Source organism: Mesoplodon bidens (genome assembly GCF_964165515.1).
Source record: "Mesoplodon bidens genome assembly, chromosome: 13".
NCBI lineage: Eukaryota > Metazoa > Chordata > Mammalia > Artiodactyla > Ziphiidae > Mesoplodon > Mesoplodon bidens.
The window spans coordinates 66559529-66579463 of NC_138169.1; the positions used below are offsets into that span (position 1 = coordinate 66559529).

At 39.5% G+C, this 19935-nt stretch overlaps 1 protein-coding gene across 2 annotated transcripts in view; it reads right to left on the reverse strand.

Moving 5' to 3' along the window:
* Positions 1-19935, reverse strand: part of CFAP53 (cilia and flagella associated protein 53) — a 65079-nt gene that overhangs the window by 15946 nt on the left and 29198 nt on the right. For both annotated transcript variants that reach the window (XM_081252330.1, XM_081252331.1), the window contains exons 4-5: positions 17045-17348; positions 11790-12008 (exon numbers count right to left, since the gene is read on the reverse strand). In XM_081252330.1, coding sequence (XP_081108456.1) covers positions 11790-12008; positions 17045-17348 — 523 coding nt within the window. The remainder of the gene's footprint in view (positions 1-11789; positions 12009-17044; positions 17349-19935) is intronic.

Below are 19935 nucleotides of genomic sequence, written 5' to 3' on the forward strand. Positions count from 1 at the left end.
TTGTTCATCATTGCTTGTTTCCTCTTTAGTTCTTGTCCTTGTTAAATGTTTCTTGCATTTTCTCTTTTCTATTTCCAAGACTTTGGATCATCTTTACTATCATTATTCTGAGTTCTTTTTCAGGTAGACTGCCTATTTCCTCTTCATTTGTTAGGTCTGGTGGGTTTTTACCTTGTTCCTTCATCTGCTGTGTGTTTTTCTGTCTTCTTATTTTGCTTATCTTACTGTGTTTGGGGTCTCCTTCAGGCAGGCTGCAGGTTTGTAGTTCCCGTTGTTTTTGGTGTCTGTCCCCAGTGGCTAAGGTTGATTCAGTGGGTTGTGTAGGCTTCCTGGTGGAGGGGACTACTGCCTGTGTTCTGGTGGATGAGGCTGGATCTTGTCTTTCTGGTGGGCAGGTCCACGTCTGGTGGTGTGTTTTGGGGTGTCTTTGGCCTTATTATGATTTTAGGCAGCCTCTCTGCTAATGGATGGGGCTGTGTTCCTGTCTTGCTAGCTGTTTGGCATAGGGTGTCCAGCACTGTAGCATGCTGGTCATTGCGTGAAGCTGGGTCTTGGTGTTGAGATCGAGATCTCTGGGAGATTTTCACCGTTTGATATTACATGGAGGTGGGAGGTCTCTTGTGGACCAATGTCCTGAAGTTGGCTCTCCCACTTCAGAGGCACAGCACTGACTCCTGGCTGGAGCACCAAGAGCCTTTCATCCACACAGCTCAGAACAAAAAGGAGGAAAACTAGAAAGAAAGAGAAAGAGAGAGAGAGAAAGAAAGAAAGAAAGAAAGAAAGAATGAAAGAAAGAGTATAAAATAAAATAAAATAAATTAGGATAAAATAAAATAAAGTTATTAAAATAAAAAATAATTATTATGAAAAAAATTTTTTAAGTAAAAAAAAAAAGAAAGAATGGACAGACAGAATCCTAGGACAAATGGTGAAAGCAAAGCTATACAGACAAAATCTCACACAGAAGCATACACATACACATGCACAAAAAGAGGAAAAGGGGAAAAAATAATATATCTTGCTCCCAAAGTCCACTTCTTCAATTTGGGATGATTTGCTGTCTATTCAGGTATTCCACAGATGCAGGTACATCAAGTTGATTGTGGAGCTTTAATCTGCTACTTCTGAGGCTGCTGGGAGAAATTTCCCTTTCTCTTCTTTGTTCACACAGCTCCCGGCGTTTGGCTTTGGATTTGGCCCCGCCTCTACATGTAGGTTGCCTGAGGGCATCAGTTCTTCGTTCAGACAGGACGGGGTTAAAGGAGGAGCTGATTCAGGGGCTCTGGCTCACTCAGGCTGGGGGGAAGGAGGGGTATGGATGTGGGGCAAGCCTGCGGTGGCAGAGGCCGCCATTACGTTGCACCAGCCTGATGCGCTCCGTGCGTACTCCCAGGGAAGTTGTCCCTGGATCGCGGGACCCTGGCAGTGGTGGGCTGCACAGGCTCCTGGGAGGGGCAGTGTGGACAGTGATCTGTGTTTGCTCACAGGCTTCTTGGTGGCTGCAGCAGCAGTCTTAGCATCTCATGCCCGTCTCTGGGGTCTGTGCTAATAGCCGCAGCTCGCGCCCATCTCTGGAGCTCCTTTAAGCAGCGCTCTTAATCCCCTCTCCTCATGCACCAGGAAACAAAGAGGGAAGAAAAAGTCTCTTGCCTCTTCGGCAGGTCCAGAGTTTTTCCCGGACTCCCTCCCGGCTAGCCGTGGTGCACTACCCCCTTCAGGCTGTGTTCACGCAGCCCACCCCAGTCCTCTCCCTGTGATCAAAGCGAAGCCCGAGCTCAGCCCCCAGCACCCGCCCGCCCCGGCGGGTGAGCAGACAAGCCTCTCAGGCTGGTGAGTGCTGGTTGGCACCCATCCTCCATGTGGGAATCTCTCTGCTTCGCCCTCCATGCCCCTGTTGCTGTGCTCTCCTCTGTGGCTCCGAAACTTACCCCCTCTGCCACCCACAGTCTCCGCCTGCGAAGGGGCTTCCTAGTTGTGGGAACTTTTCCTCCTTCACAGCTCCCTCCCACTGGTGCAGGTCCCGGCCCTATTCTTTTCTCTGTTTTTTCTTTTCCAATAGCCAGGTACGTGGGGAGTTTCTTGCCTTTTTGGAGGTCTGAGGTCTTCTGCAAGTGTTCAGTAGGTGCTCTATAGGAGCAGTTCCACGTGTAGATGTATTTCTGATGTATCTGTGGGGAGAAAGGTGATCTCCACATCTTACTCTTCCTCCATCTTCTGCTGGTCCCCCCAGCTGATCTTTCAGCAGAAACTCTGCAAGCCAGAAGGGACTGACAGGACATATTTAAAGTGATGAAAGAGAAAATCCTACAATCAAGATTAGTCTACCCAGCAAGGATCTCATTCCAATTTGATGGAGAAATTAAAACCTTTACAGACAAGCAAAAGCTAAGAGAATTCAGCACCATCAAACCAGTTTTACAACAAATGCTAAAGGAACTTCTCTAGGCAGGGAACACAAGAGAATGAAAAGACCTACAATAACAAACCCAAAACAATTAACAAAATGGTAATAGGAGCACACATATCGATAATTACCTTAAATGTAAATGGATTAAATGCTCCAACCAAAAGACATAGACTGGCTGAATGGATACAAAAACAAGACACGTATATATGCTCTCTACAAGAGACCCACTTCAGACCTAGGGACACATACAGACTGAAAGTGAGGGGATGGAAAAAGATATTTCACGCAAAAAGAAAGCAAAAGAAAGCTGGAGCAGCAATTCTCATATCAGACAAAATAGACTTTAAAATAAAGACTATTACAAGAGACAAAGAAGGACACTACATAATGATCAAGGGATCAATCCACGAAGAAGACATAACAACAGTATATATTTATGCACCCAACATAGAAGCACCTCAATACATAAGGCAAATACTAACAGCCATAAAAGGGGAAATCAACAGTAACAAAATCATAGTAGGGGACTTTAACACCCCACTTTCACCAATGGACAGATCATCCAAAATGAAAATAAGTAAGGAAACACAAGCTTTAAATGATACAGTAAACAAGATGGAATTGATTGATATTTATAGGACACTCCATCCAAAAACAACAGAATACACATTCTTCTCAAGTGCTCATGGAACATTCTCCAGGATAGATCATATCTTGGGTCACAAATCAAGCCTTGGTAAATTTAAGAAAATTGAAATCGTATCAAGCATCTTTTCTGACCACAACACTATGAGATTAGATATGAATTATAGGAAAAAATATGTAAAAACTACAAACATATGAAGGCTAAACAATACACTACTAAATAACCAAGAGATCACTGAAGACATCAAAGAGGAAATCAAAAAATACCTAGAAACAAATGACAATGAAAACACGACTACCCAAAACCTATGGGATGCAGCAAAAGCAGTTCTAAGAGGGAAGTGTATAGCAATAAAATCCTACCTTAAGAAACAAGATACATCTCAAATTAACAACCTAACCTTACACTTAATTGAATTAGAGAAAGAAGAACAAAAATAACCCAAAGTTAGCAGAAGGAAAGAAATCATAAAGATCAGATCAGAAATAAATGAAAAAGAAATGAAGCAAACGATAGCAAAGATCAATAAAACTAAAAGCTGGTTGGTGAGAAGATAAACAAAATTGATAAACCATTAGCCAGACTCAAATCAATAGAATTAGAAAGAAATACAAAGGATCATGAGAGATTACTACAAGCAACTCTATGCCAATAATATGTACAACCTGGAAGAAATGGACAAATTCTTAGAAATGTGCAACCTTCCAAGACTAAATCAGGAAGAAATAGAAAATATGAAGAGACCAATCACAAGCACTGAAATTGAAACTGTGATTAAAAATCTTCCAACAAACAAAAGCCCAGGACCAAATGGCTTCACAGGCAAATTCTATCAAACATTTAGAGAAGAGCTAACACCTATCCTTCTCAAACGCTTCCAAAATATAGCAGAGGGAGGAACACTCCCAAACTCATTCTACAAGGCCACCATCACTCTGATACCAAAACCAGACAAAGATGTCACAAAGAAAGAAAACTACAGGCCAATATCACTGATGAACATAGATGCAAAAATTCTTAACAAAATACTAGCAAACAGAATCCAACAGCACATTAAAAGGATCATACACCATGATCAAGTGGGGTTTATCCCAGGAATGCAAGGATTCTTCAATATACGCAAATCAATCAATGTGATACACCATATTAAGAAATTGAAGGAGAAAATCCATATGATCATCTCAATAGATGCAGAGAAAGCTTTTGCCAAAATTCAACACCAATTTATTATAAAAACCCTGCAGGAACTAGGCATAGAGGGAACTTTCCTCAACATAATAAAGGCCATATATGACAAACCCATGGCCAACATCGTCCTCAATGGTGAAAAACTGAAACCTTTTCCACTAAGATCAGGAAGAAGACAAGGTTGCCCACTCTCACCACTGTTATTCAACATACTTTTGGAAGTTGTAGCCACAGCAATCAGAGAAGAAAAGAAATAAAAGGAATCCAACTCAGAAAACAAGTAAAGCTGTCACTGTTTGCAGATGACATGATACTATACATAGAGAATCCTAAAGATGCTACCAGAAAACTACTAGAGCTAATCAATGAATTTGGTAAAGTAGCAGGATACAAAATTAACGCACAGAAATCTCTTGCATTCATATACACTAATGATGAAATATCTGAAAGTGAAATTAAGGAAACACCCCCATTTCCCATTGCAACAAAAAGAATAAAATATCTAGGAATAAACCTACCTACGGAGACAAAAGTCCTGTATGCAGAAAATTATAAGACACTGATGTAAGAAATTAAAGATGATACAAATAGATGGAGAGATACACCATGTTGTTGGATTGGAAGAATCAATATTGTGAAAATGACTACTACCCAAAGCAATCTATAGTTTCAATGCAATCCCTATCAAACTACCACTGGCATTTTTCACAGAACTAGAACAAAAAATTTCACAATTTGTATGGAAATACAAAAGACCCTGAACAGCCAAAGGAATCTTGAGAAAGAAAAACGGAGCTGGAGGAATTTGGCTCCCAGATATCAGATGATACTACAAAGCTACAGTAATCAAGACATTATGGTACTGGCACAAAAGAGAATTATAGATCAATGGAACAGGATAGAAAGCCCAAAGATAAACCCACACACATATGGTCACCTTATCTTTGATAAAGGAGGCAAGAATATACAGTGGAAAAAAGACAGCCTCTTCAATAAGTGGCGCTGGGAAAACTGCACAGCTACATGGAAAAGAATGAAATTAGAACACTCCCTAACACCATACACAAAAATAAGCTCAAAATGGATTAAAGACCTAAATGTAAGGCCAGACACTATCAAACTCTTAGAGGAAAACATAGGCAGAACACTCTATGACATAAATCATAGCAAGATCCGTGTTGACCCACCTCCTAGCGAAATGGAAATAAAAACAAAAATAAACAAATGGAACCTAATGAAACTTAAATGTTTTTGCACAGCAAAGGAAACCATAAACAAGATGAAAAGACAACCCTCAGAATGGGAGAAAATATTTGCAAATGAAGCAACTGACAAAGGATTAATCTCCACAATTTACAAGCAGCTCATGCAGCTCAATATCAAAAAAACAAACAACCGAATCCAAAAATGGACAGAAGACCTAAATAGACATTTCTCCAAAGAAGATATACAGATTGCCAACAAACACATGAAAGGATGCTCAACATCACTAATCATTAGAGACATGCAAACCAAAACTACAATGAGATATCATCTCACACCAGTCAGAATGGCCATCATCAAAAAATCTAGAAACAATAAATGCTAGAGAGGGTGTGGAGAAAAGGGAACCCTCTTGTACTGTTGGTGGGAATGTAAATTCATACAACCACTATGGAGAACAGTATGGAGGTTCCTTAAAAAACTAAAAATAGAACTACCATATGACCCAGCAATCCCACTACTGGGTGTATACCCTGAGAAAACCATAATTCAAAAAGAGTCATGTACCACATTTTTCATTGCAGCTCTATTTACAATAGCCAGGACATGGAAGCAACCTAAGTTTCCATTAACAGATGAATGGATAAAGAAGATGTGGCACATATATACAATGGAATATTACTCAGCCATTAAAAGAAACGAAATTGAGTTATTTGTAGTGAGGTGGATGGACCTAGAGTCTGTCATACAGAGTGAAGTAAGTCAGAAAGAGAAAAACAAATACCGTCTGCTAACATATATATATGGAATCTAAAAAAAAGAAAAAAAAGGTCATGAAGAACCTAGGGGCAAGACAGGAATAAAGACGCAGATCTACTAGAGAATGGACTTGAGGATACAGGGAGGGGGAATGGTAAGCTGGGACAAAGTGAGAGAGTGGTATGGACATATATACACTACCAAACGTAAAATAGAGAGCTAGTGGGAAGCGGCTACATAGCACAGGGAGATCAGCTTGGTGCTACGTGACCACCTAGAGGGGTGGGATAGGGAGTGTGGGAGGGAGGGAGACGCAAGAGGGAAGAGATATGGGGACATATGTATAACTGATTCACTTTGTTATGAAGCAGAAACTAACACACCATTCTAAAGCAATTATACTCCAATAAAGGCCTTAAAAATTTTTTTTAAATCAATAATCTAAACTTCCACCTTAGGAAACTAGAAAAAAAGGCAAATTAAATCCACAGTAGGCAGAAGAAAAGAAATAAAAACTAGAGGAGAAATCAATGAAATTGAAAACAGGAAATCAAAGAGAAAATCAATGAAAGCAAAAACTAGTTCTTTGAGAAGACCAATAAAATCGATAAGCCTCTAGGCAAGCTAACTAAGAAAGGAGATGACCAAAATGAATAATATCAGAAATGAAAGAGGGGACATCACTACATGTACAAATACAAGAGTCATTAAAAGGGTAAGAAAGAAATACTATGAACAACTGTATGCCCCAAAATTTGATACCCTAAAGGAAATCAACCACTTCTTTGAAAGACACAATCTGCCAAAATTGACACAAGAAGAAAAGGACAATCTGAATAGGCCTATATCTATTATTAAAGAAAGTGAATTAATAATTAAATTTCTGAAACAGAAAGCACCAGTCACAGATGAGTTCACTGGTGAATTCTACCAAGCATTTAAGGAAGAAATAATACCAAGTCTCCACAATCTCTTTCACAAGACAGAAGCAGAAGGAATACTTCCTAACTCATCCTATGAATCCAGAATTACCTTAATACTAAAAGCAGAAAAAGATATTATTTTAAAAAAACTATACATTAATCTCTCTTATAAACAAAGATGCAAAAATCCTCAACAAAATAGTAGTAAATTGAATCCAACAAGGTATAAAAAGAATTATACAACATGACAAAAGTTTATCCTAGGTAGCAAGGATGCTTCACTATTCAAAAATCAATTAATGTAATCCATCATATCAACAGGCTAAAGAAGAAGAACCACATAATCATATCAATTAATGCAGAAAAAAAATTTGGCAGAATCCAACACCCACTCATGTTAAAATAAAAAAAGAAAACCTCTCAGTAAACCAGGAATAAAGGGGGGAATTCCTCAATTTGATAATGAATATCTACAAAAAACCTACAACTAACATCATAGTTAATGATGAAAAACTAGAAGCTTTCCCACTAAAATCAGGTACAAGGTAAGGATGCCCCCTCTCAGCACTCTTTTTCACATTATACTGAAAGTCCTAGCTTAAACAGTAAGACAAGAATAGGAAATGAAAGGTATATTGATTGGGAAGAACGAAATAAAGCTGGTCTTTTTTCACAGATAACTTGGTTGTCTATGTAGAAAATCTGAAGGAACCGATAAAAAACTCCTGGAGCTAATAAGCAATTAAAGCAAGATTACAGGATACAAGGTTAACATACAAAAGTCAACTTATTTCCTATATACCAGCAATGAAGTAGAAATTGAAATTAAAAACACAATACCATTTACATTAGCACCCCAAAAATGAAATACATAGGTACAAATCTAACAAAATATGTACAAGATCTATATGAGGAAAAGCACAAAGCTGATGAGAAAAGTCAAAGAACTAAATAGAGAGATAGTCCATGTTCATGAATAGGAATACTCAATATTGTCAGAATGTCAGTTCTTCCATTCTTGACCTATAGATTCAATGTAATTTTAAAAAAACTCCAGCAAATTATTTGGTGGAAATCAACAAACTGATTCTAAAATTTATATGAAGAGGCTAAAGACCCAAATTGGTCAACTCAGTATTTAAGGACAAGATCAAAGTCAGAGGACTGACCCTGCCCAACTTTAAGACTTATTATAGTAATCAAGACAGTATGGAATTGGTGAAAGAATAGATCAATAGATCAATAGAAAAGAACATAGAGCCCCAAAATGGACTCATATAAATATAGTCAACTGATCTTTGACTAGGAAGGAAAGGCTATACAATGGAGTTAAGAGAATCTCTTCAACAAATTGTGCTAGAACAACTGGATATCTACATGCCAAAAAAAAAAAAAATAGAATCTAGAAACAGACCTTACACCTTTACAAAAATTAACTCAAAATGGACCAAAGATCTAAACATAAAATATAAAACTCCTAGAAGATAACAAAGGAGAAAATCTAAGTGACCTTGGGTTTGGTGATAAGCTTTTAGATACAATAGCAAAGGCACAATCCATGAAAGAAAGAATAGATAAGACTAGAAAGATAATAGATAAGAATAGATAAGAATAGAAAGAATAGACTTCATTAAAATTAAAAATTTTGCTCTATGAAAGCTCTGATCAAGAGAATGAAAGACAAGTCACAGACTGGGAGAAAATATTTGCTAAAAACTTATCTGATAGCAGACTGTTATCTAAAATATACAGAGAGCATTGTAGACAAGATGGTGGAACAGAAGGACTTGAGCTCCCCTCCTGTCACGAAAACACAAAAATCACAACTAACTGCTGAACAACCATTAACAAAAAAAGACTGGGACCGGGCTTCCCTGGTGGGCAGTGGTTGAGAGTCCGCCTGCCGATCCAGGGGACACGGGTTCGTGCCCTGGTCCGGGAAGATCCCACATGCTGCGGAGCAGCTGGGCCCATGAGCCATGGCTGCTGAGCCTGCACGTCCAGAGCCTGTGCTCCGCAACGGGAGAGGCCACAACAGTGAGAGGCCCGTGTACCGCAAAACAAAAAAAAAGACTGGGACCTACCAGAAGAGATATTCTACATCCAAAGACAAAGAATAAGCTACAAGATGGTAGGAAGGGTGCTTTCACGATAAAATATACAAAGAACTCTTAAAACTCAACAAGAAGAAAACAAACAACTCAAAAAATGAGCCAAAGATCTTAACAGGCACCTCATCAAAAATATACCGATGAGAAACATATAAAAAGATGCTTGTGATATTATGATCTATAATAAGAAATATATATTTGGTCTTCATCCCCATTTCTGGCACAGAGCTCCTAAAACCCTTAGAATTTCTAAGTGATGAGAGCAACAAAGTTGTCTTTTGTTCTGTTAATGAGGTGACTTTTGGACCACACCTCTGGTTGCCAGGAGAACCAACCATGTGATTAGAGGGTTGGAACTTTCAGTCCCGGTTCCCTGACCTCTGGGGAGGGGAGAAGGTTTGGAGGGTGAAATCAATCACTGATGGCCAATGACTTAACCAATCATGCCTATGTAATGAAGCCTACATAAAAACCCCAAAGGAGAGGGTTCAGAATTGGGGAACCAGAACACCTCCACCATGCCAGGCCCTAAACTTCATGAGGACAGAAGCTCCTTTGTTCAGGACCTCATCCTATATGTCTCTTCATCTGGCTATTTATTTGTATCCTTTAATATACTCTGTAATAAATTGGTAATCTAGTGAGCAAACTGGTTTCCTGAGTTCTGTGAGCTGCTCTAGCCAATCAGTTGAACTCAAAGAGTGGGTTATGGGAACCTCTGATTTACAGCCAGTCTGTCAAGTAACAACTTGGATTTGCAATTGGCATCCTGAGTTTGAGGGGGATCATTGGAACTTCCAGTTTGTAGCCAGTTGGTCAGAAGTACAGGTAACCATCTGGGCTTGCGACTGGCAACTGAAGTAGAGGGCAGTCTTATAGAACCGAGCCCTTTCCCTGTGGAATCCGATGCTATCTCTGGGTAGATAGTGCCAGAATTGAATGGAATTGTAGGATACCCAGCTCGTGTCCCAAGCATTGCTTGGATACCACTCTACACATTGGAATTGGGTTCAGAATCCTTAATGCTCTATATCACATGACATTAGGGAAATTAAAATTAAACAACAATGATATGTCACTACGCACCTATTAGAATGGCTCAAGTCCAGAACACTGATAACACGAAATACTGACAAGGATGCTGAGCAATAGGAACTCTCATTCACTGCTGGTGGGAATGCGAAATGGTATAGACACTTTGGAAGACAGTTTGGCTGTTCTTACAAAACTACACATACTCTTACCATATGATCCAGCAATAACTCTTCTTGATACTTACCCAAATGATATTTACCCAAATGATATTTACCCAAAGGTTATGTTGATATTTACCCAAATGATATCTACCCAAAGGTTATGTTCACACAAAAACCTGCCTAAGAATGTACACAATAACTTTATTCATAATCACCAAAACCTGGAAGCAACCAAGGATGTCCTTTAGAAGGTGACTGGATAAATACACTGTAGTACATCCACACAATGGAATAGATTCAGTGCTAAAAGTAAATGAGCTATCAAGCCATGAAAAGATATGGAGGGAAGTTAAATGCATATTAGTTAGTGAAAGAAGCCAATCTGAAAAGGCTACATACTGTATGATTCCAATGATATGACATTCTGGAAAAGGCAAAACTATGGAGACAGTAAAAATATCAGTGGTTTCCAGGGGTTTGGGGTGGAGGAAGGGATGAACAGATGGAGCACAGAGGATTTTTAGCCTAGTGAAATCACTCTGTATAATACTCTCATGGTGGATAAATGTCATCATATGTTTGTCCAAACCTATAGACCTACAACACCAAAGAATGGACCCTAATGTAAACTATGGACTTTGGGTGATAATATGTCAATGTAGGTTCATCGATTGTAACAAATGTACCCTCTAGTGGAGGATGTTGAGAATGGGGAAGGCTATGCATGTGTTGGGGCAGGGGGTATATGGGAAGTTTCTGTACTTTTTGCTCAATTTTGCGGTGAACCTAAAACTGCTCTAAAAAATAAAGTCTATCAAAACAAAACAAAACAAATCATAGTACCTTTAGGAAAAGAACAACACCCTAAAGAGTTCAATACAAATTTTAAAGAAACAGCTAAATAAACACTGGAATGATTTTCTCTACTTTCTTTGCCTGTCAAAACTACATATCCTTCAAAGTACAACTTGAACACCACTTTCTCAGTGATGTCTTCCTCAACTTCTGGACATACTTAGTCATTCCACTTCCTGCGATCCCATCCTGCTATCACAGTACTAACACCGTATTATAGAGTAGGAGTTCTCAAATTTTAGTGAGCATCAGAATCACCTGGGAGAGCTTGTTAAAACAGGCTTCTTGTCCCGGCCAAGATCCGAATTTGGAAATTCTGAGTCTGAAGCCTATGAATTTCTATTTCTAACATCCTCCCAGATGATGCTAATGCTGTTGGTTCGTGGACCACACTTACAGTAGCAGTTATGCTTTATTCTACACATGGCTGGCTCCCGTAAGACTGAGAGCTCAACAAGGAACCTCATCCAGCACACAGTAGGCACTGAATAAATGTCTTACTCTTTTTTGCTTCTTTTTATCAGCCTCTTCCTGTAAGTTTTGAAGGGCGCTTTGCATGAGCTTCATGTTCAAGTCCTGATCTTCTCTGTATTCCTGCTGAATATGCTCCATCTTCTCTTGGAGGGCTTTTTGCAAAGTAGCCCTTATTTCCTGTTTTGTCTTCTGTTTCTTTAGCTTATCCTGTTCATTCTCAAGTTTCACCTGTGCTTTGTCATTTTCCTATGGTAGAACAATAGTGAAGATACTGCATCAGTACAGTTGGACAAAGCAAAGAAGTTAATGCATTTCATTTAAGAGGTGAGAATAAACGGTTTCTTGGAAACATACACTCCTGGGTGAAAAGATACTATAAGAAATAAAACTTGCCTTTTCATTGCTGAATCAGCAATATGGCTTTGTGAAATTGCTGTCTGTGTGTGATTATAAAGTAATAAATAGTTGTGGTGTTCAAAATGCAGAAAAGTATAAGGATAAATCACTTTTATTCTTAATACCCATTCACCCACTACCATTCTCAACGTTTTGGTGTATTGACCTTCCAGACTTTAGTCTTCTATGCACATCTGCACATCTAGATTTGGATACATTATTAACCAGCAATAAGAGTCCAGAAATGGAGATGTCCACATCAGCTAAATATACACAGTAAATTAAGCATTTTGTTCTTTAAAAGCTCTCCCCCATTCCTCTCATTTTCTTATCTATCTGACCCTCCTGGCTAGCTTAACTGCCTGACTAATCAGTTTTAACTGGGGTACCACTGCTGTTGGGTGCTGTGAGTTTGGTATAAACTGAGGCATTAATCCTCCTGTCAAAGGCATTTGCACTCTCCTGGAGGGATAAGTCCTTGCCCAGCGGGGACAGGAGATGACACATTTATAGTGAGGAGGGATACAATCCCCAATTGACTTGATCTGAGACTCACAACAGCCATGACTGCCATGATTTCTGGCTTGTGAGAGGGAAGTTATATGCTAGACTTTTCCATTAATGTCATGAGAGTAAATCCACACTGAATTGTGAGGGTCAAATGAGACAATAAAAGTAAAAGTGCTCTGCAATATTTAAGGAAAAATGATGGATATCAAACATGAAAGCCAGTGGGATAGCAGGCCACACTTTTATTTATTTATTTATTTTTCATTCATTTACTTATTTGGCTGCACCAGGTCTTAGTTGCCACGTGCAGGACATTCGTTGCGGCATGCGGGATCTTCAGTTGCGGCATGCAAACTTTTACTTGTGGCATGTGGGATCTAGTTCCCCGACCTGGGATCAAACCCGGGGCCCCTGCAGTGAGAGTGCGGAGTCTTAGCCACTGGACCACAAGGGAAGTTCCAGGCCACACCTTTTAAAAAGTAAGGTTGACTATACCAGGAGGCAGCAATCAGCCAAATCGGACCATGAAGCAGGTAAAGATGGTATGGGGAGAGAACTGCTCAAAACTAAGAGACCTAAAAGCAGTTTACTATGTCTTAGTTTCCCCAGGATAGTTCTGATTTTACACTGTTGCGCTTATGTACTGAATTAAATGCACCCCTTTCAATCTCAAATGTGACCAGATTTGAATAAGAAACAGTGACTCATTCTAAAAGAGACTTATAAGAGGACAACAATGTTTGGATCCTGATTTAAGTGTCAAATAACTTAGACAGTGATGGAAATTTGACGCTCATTTTAGATAACAATGAATTATTATTAATTTTTTTAGGTTTGATATTGGCATTTTATAAGAAAATGTCCTTAATCATGTTGTTGAGATGCATACTTGAGATGTATTTAAGGGAGAAATGACATGTCTGGGATATATATATATATACACACAGACACAGACACAGACACACACACACACACATATTTTTGGCTGCGTCGGGTCTTAGTTGTGGCCCACAGGATCTTCGCTGAGGCACACGGGATCTTTCATTGCAGCGTGCGGGCTCTTTGTTGTGGTATGCGGGCTTCTCTCTAGTTGCGGTGTGTGGATTTTCTCTTCTCTAGTTGTTGTGCTTGGGTTCCAGAGCACGTGGGCTATGTAGTTTGCGGCACGCGGGCTCTAGCTGAGGCACGCGAGCTCAGTAGTTGTGGCACGCGGGCTTAGTTGCCCTGCGGCATGTAGGATCTTAGTTCCTTGACCAGGGATTGAACCTGCGTCCGCTGCATTGTAAGGTGGATTCTTTACCACTGGACCACCAGGGAAGTCCCTGGGACATATTTTAAAACAAAAACAGAAGCGGGTAGAATATAGGAAATAAACATGTCAAAATGCAACAGCTGCTGAAACTGGGAGATCAGTACATGGGTATGATCATTGTACTCTCCACTTCTGTGCATTTGAAAATGTTCATATTATTATTTAATATGACATTACTGTTATAACAAATGTTATAATTATAACATTAAAAAGGGTGGAATAACATTCTTGAAATTACAAAATAATAGAGATAAAGAACCCATCAGTGGCTCCCAGGGGTTAGGGTTGAAATAAAATTTATATTTTAAGGTAGGACGAAAATGTAAACATAAAATTCTCTCTCGGGCTTCCCTGGTGGCGCAGTGGTTGAGAGTCCGCCTGCCGATGCAAGGGACACGGGTTCGTGCCCCGGTCCAGGAAGATCCCACAAGCCGCGGAGCAGCTAGGCCCATGAGCCATGGCCGCTGAGCCTGTGCGTCCGGAGCCTGTGCTCCGCAACGGGAGAGGCCACAACAGTGAGAGGCCGATGCAGGGGACACGGGTTCGTGCCCCGGTCCAGGAAGATCCCACAAGCCGCGGAGCAGCTAGGCCCATGAGCCATGGCCGCTGAGCCTGTGCGTCCGGAGCCTGTGCTCCGCAACGGGAGAAGCCACAACAGTGAGAGGCCCGTGTACGGCAAAAAAAAAAAAAAAAAAAAAATTTCTCTCTCTCTCTGTCCGTTTGGGCCTCCTCCCTCCCCCTTTACAGTGCAGTGTGCATCTTCATTATACATTAACCAGACCTCCTCAAAGATGGGAATGCCTACTTCATGGCAAAGATCAATTTTTTTTCTTTCTTCTGACGCCAGCAGTAGAACTTTATAGAAGATTAATATTCTTTCCCAACTCTGTAAGGGGTCATGGTGACTTACTGCTTGCTTTGTACATGCTTACCCGGACTATGTATCTTTGGTGAACTTATGTAAAATGTCAGTGTGTCATTTTGATGTATGATCCTCTGTCTTGAAAATGTATATGACTGTGCCTTCAACTACTAACAGGTGGAACAATTCTCAGAGCTTCTGAGAGTCTGTCTCTTGTATTATAATCCTTAGTTTGGCTTGAATAAAATTCTCTTTTTCTTCTTAACTTGATTGTTAATTGAATTGTCTTTGACAGAGGTTATAACAATAAAGGAGTAGCTGGAAGGAGTTTCTTTGAATGAGGGAACAATTCTGTATCCTGATTCAGTAGCGGTTACATGAATGTAGTGGTTATATAGTAAAATTTCATAGAACTATACCCCTTCCTCCAAAGAGTGCATGTAAAAGCTGGTGAAATCCAAAGAAGGGTTTTTTAGTTTAGTTAAATAAGGGAGTAACTTTAGTTGAAAGTATTATACCAGTATTAGTCTTTATAAGTCTCTCTATATAATATTTGGTTATGTAAAGGTACACAGAAACTCTAATATTTTTGGCAACTCCTTGTTAAAGTTATTTCCAAAAAAAAATTTTTTTTAAGTAAGGTAGAAATAGAGATAGCTAGGTGTGCTATAAAAAATAAATATTTTGTCTTTGCCCCTGGTTCCTGGCACATAGCTCCTAACACCCTTGGAATCTCCAAAGTGATAAGATTATCTTTTGTAGCCTAATGAGATGACCAGTGGCTGGACCCCCTAGATAGCTTCAGGATGGGAGATGATAACTAGAAAGACCAAACCATGTGATCGGAGGGTTGGAACTTTAGCTCCACCCCTTGACCTCCAGGGAGGGAAGAGGGGCCAGAGATTGAGTTCAATCACCAATGGCGATTGAATTAATCAATCACGCCCATGTGATGAAACCTCCATAAACCCCCAAATGACGAGGTCCAGAGAGCTCCTGGATTGAACGCATCAAGGTGGTGGGGGCCTGGAAGCTCTGTGTACCACCCCACATACCTTCCCCTATGCATCTCTTCCATTTGACCATCTCTGAGTTGTATACCTTACAATAAGCTGGTAATGGTAAGTAAAGCACGTTCCTAAGTTCTATGAGCTGTTTTAGTGAATTACTGAAACTGAGGGGGAGTCATGAGAACCTTGGACTTTGTAGCCAAGCTGGACAGAAGTGTGGGTAACCTAGGGACCCACTACTTGTGATGGGTATCTGAAGTGAGGGCAGTCTTGTGGGACTAAGCCCTTCAACTTACGGAGTCTGACACTAACTCCAGATAGTATCAGAACTGAATCAAATTGTAGGACACCTAATCAGTGTCTGCAGAGCATCAGAGTATTGTCTGACGTGAGAAAAAAACCCACTCATTTGGTGTCAGAAGTGTTGTGAGTAAAACTGGCTCACTAAGTATCTTACACCAGAGGAGGGGGTATATATAAGGCCATTTGGGGGCCACTATGTTGATTTTCCTAGAGATCTTCTACTAAACTCTTCAAAATAAAACAATCTTAAACCCAGAGAAGATTTCTGGGCTCTGCATGTACCTTACCTTTGATGTTTCTTATGGTTTCAAATTTCAATACTTGGGATTTCCCAGGAAAATGTTACCATCTTCCTAAATTTAGTGGTATTAAAGTATCAGATGTTGAAAGCGTATAAAATTGCTACCTTTCTGAGTGCTTGCACACATTTCCATTGACAACTCTAATTTGTATATACTAGGGGTAGTGATCTTGTAGGAACAAAATTATTGATGCTGGTGGTCTGGGGGGTCACTGTGGCTGTTGTATAAGCACTTTATATAGGATTTGGAAACTATCAATTATCCATATCAAAGAATGGGGGGATGTTGCCAAATTGCCACTAGGCTTCATTGGCACTGCCGATGATTATCCCATTTCATCCTCACAACAAAGACAAGTGCCCTTTGCCTCATTTTGTAGATGAGGAAAAAATCACAGTAGTGAAGTAACTTGCCCTATACAATGAGATGGCACTGTCAGCTGGGTCTTGGAATCCAAGGCTCTGACCATGGTCTGTTGCTCTGTGAACGAGCCTTGGCCATCAGGCAAACTACAGTAGCAGGCGGGCAAACTGTGTATTCTAGCCACTGAGTTCATCGTCCTGCCACAAGCATTTCAAAAGACCCACCACAAGGCGCGCCTCCTCCTCCTTCAGCCGCCTCGCTGCCTGCCTTTGCGCCTGGATGCTGGTGATCTGGGCATTCAGCCCCAGCCGTGTGTTCTCCACCAGCTCTCTCTGTCTCCTCGCCTCTTCGGCTTCTCGCTTCTCTTTGGCCAGTCGGTCTTCCTCCCAGAGCTTGGAGAACATCTGCTCTTCCACCAGCTTCTGCCTTTTCAGCTCCTCCTTAAATGCTATCTGTGCTTTCTGATCCTTGCTCACTGCTTTCTGATGGATACAGCACAACTCAACACGGAGCTCCTCACAGCGTTCCCTGAAGGGACAATTTAAAAAAGAAACCCAGCCTTTCCTAAGACATTGCTTTCTTTAGGCACAAATCTGCACAGTCAGACGCTGAAGTAAGAAAGTTAAAGACCTGGATGTAGGCCATCTGAGCAACGGAAACACAGAAGGGAGCAGCAAGGAGGCAGGCACCATGACGCCACAGACAAAGTACAGGCACTGGAGGCAAGCAGAGCAGGCTTTGAAATCTGGTTTTGATATTTCCTATGTGACCTTAGATCAAAAACTCGATCTATCTGAGCCTGTTTCTATATCTGTGAAAAAACTGACTTTCAAGGTTCTGGTAAGGATCAGAGATAGATGGATATAAATACCTAGTAGGTAACAGGAACTCAGTAAATGGTAACTACTATTATTACTATAGAGGAAATAGAAGAGGGACGAGTCCCTGCAACATTACAAGTAGATTAAGGCTTTGGTAGAAAGAGACTCTGCATGTACATCCAAGAAAAGACCCAAGGATAGAGTTAGCATATCATGGTGATGTTTCCCCATTGCATCTGGATTCCTGGCAGGTCACACACCCACTGAAGGGGTTTCTGCCAGAGTTGAGAAGACAGCCCTCTTGTTGCCTTTTCACAACCAGGCTTGTGTCACCATTCAAGAAGAAATGCTATTTCAGTAAATGTTTGGACCTCATCCTTTCTTTCAGCCTCAGTAATGTAAATTTCTTCAAATGTTCTTGATTGAGCCCATTTTTAATTTAAGAGCTGTGAAATTATTTAGCAATATTTTCAAAACCCTACTCTCCCCTTCCTCCCTACCCCCTCCCAGACCAGACTTGTTAAATCAGAATATTTAACACATCTGTATTTTTTAAAAGCTCCTCAGATGGTTCTGACATATAGCCAAGTTTGAGAACCTGTGACAGAAGGCAATGTTTTTTATAACCATCAAGTCTTCCTGGTTTCTAAATCAAATTCTACACCAAGAAGCTAAAGTTTGGAGAATGGGCTCAATAAAGAACTTTTAAAGAAATTCGAGTTGTTAAGATTGAAAGAAAGGATGAGGTCTAAACTCTTATTGCAAGTGGTCAATATCACACAAAATGAAACCCCCAAAATACACTTTAACATTTAAAAAAAACTAATTCAGCTGTCTGAAATTCATCAGTGAAATTCTCAGAATTGGCCATGATAACTTATTAAAGTCCTTCCCAATCCTATGATTCATACTCTAACAAAGGTATTCAATTAATGGAAATCTAAAGCCTAAGGATAATAAGTATGGCTTATATTTTTAAATTTTTATTTAAAATCAACTCTTTCTTCCTAAGTATAAAACTAATACATGTTCATTGCAGAAAAACTAGAAAATATAGAAAAGTATGAAGACACTAAAAATAACACGTAATCCTACTATCAGGAGATAATCACTATTAGCATGTTAATATATTTCTTTCCAGTCTTATGTATGTGCATTTTTACTAGAACTGGAGTTATTCTGCATATCTATATCTCCTTGTATCTTAATTTTCCCACCTAATGCTTCCTCATGAAATATTCTTTAAAACAATTCCTAACCTTAGAACTTTATTATAGTTTACTAAGCTGCATAACAGAGGCTACAGCCTATAAATATATCACAGTTTACTTAAACATTCCCCTATTTGATGAACATATAGGTTATGTCTAACTTTTATTACAATGGTGCAATGAACATTGTTTCTGTAGCTCTTTCTGTTTATTGCTAATGATTTTCTTAAGGTAATTCCTTCCTTAATATGAAATCTAAGAGTACAAAGACATTCTTAAGGCAGTTGATGATGCATGCTGCCAAGAACTCCAGAATTAACACATTATTGACCAGAGATGTATTAATACATCTTTTGTTACCTGAACATTATTGACCAGAGACGTATCAATATGGTTTTAGAGAGTGATACAATTAACATCACCATGCGAAGTTGTTACAGCTTAAAATTGATCACAACTTATGATTGTCACTATCATTCACATTTTTCTTAGTTAGGTTTTTGTTCCAACCCTGTGTATATTATAAATGCAAGTTTATTACCATAAAATTTTCAAAAATAACGCATCGCGAAATTTTGAGTGAAGAAGAATTTTTCGGTTAATTTTATGCAGATACTTTCTCTGATTGTCTGAGCGACATATATGCTAGTGTCTCAGAAGATGATAGTTCTTCAGAATACAGTTCTGATTCAGATGATGTGAATATTAGACCAACAAAAAGACAAAAAACCATAGTGATCGATTCTGATACAGAAAGTGAAAATGAAACTCACGGTGCTAGAGAATGCTCCTTTGCTTCTACAGAAGAGTGGGCTGAGGACAACATTTCACAAAAATTAGAAGACTTTAGAGGTGTGTCAGGTATAACTATTGAATGTAATAACCCGCAAAGTATTAGCAAAATAACAGAATTAATTTTTGGTAATGACTTTTTCAAGTTGGTCGCTTCTCAAACAAACTTGTATCACCAACAGAATGAAAAATCATATAAAAATATGATAAGGCTTTAAAATGGACTGATGTAACCAATAGTGACATAAAGAAGTTTCTTGGATTAATAATTTTGATGGGACAAATAAGAAA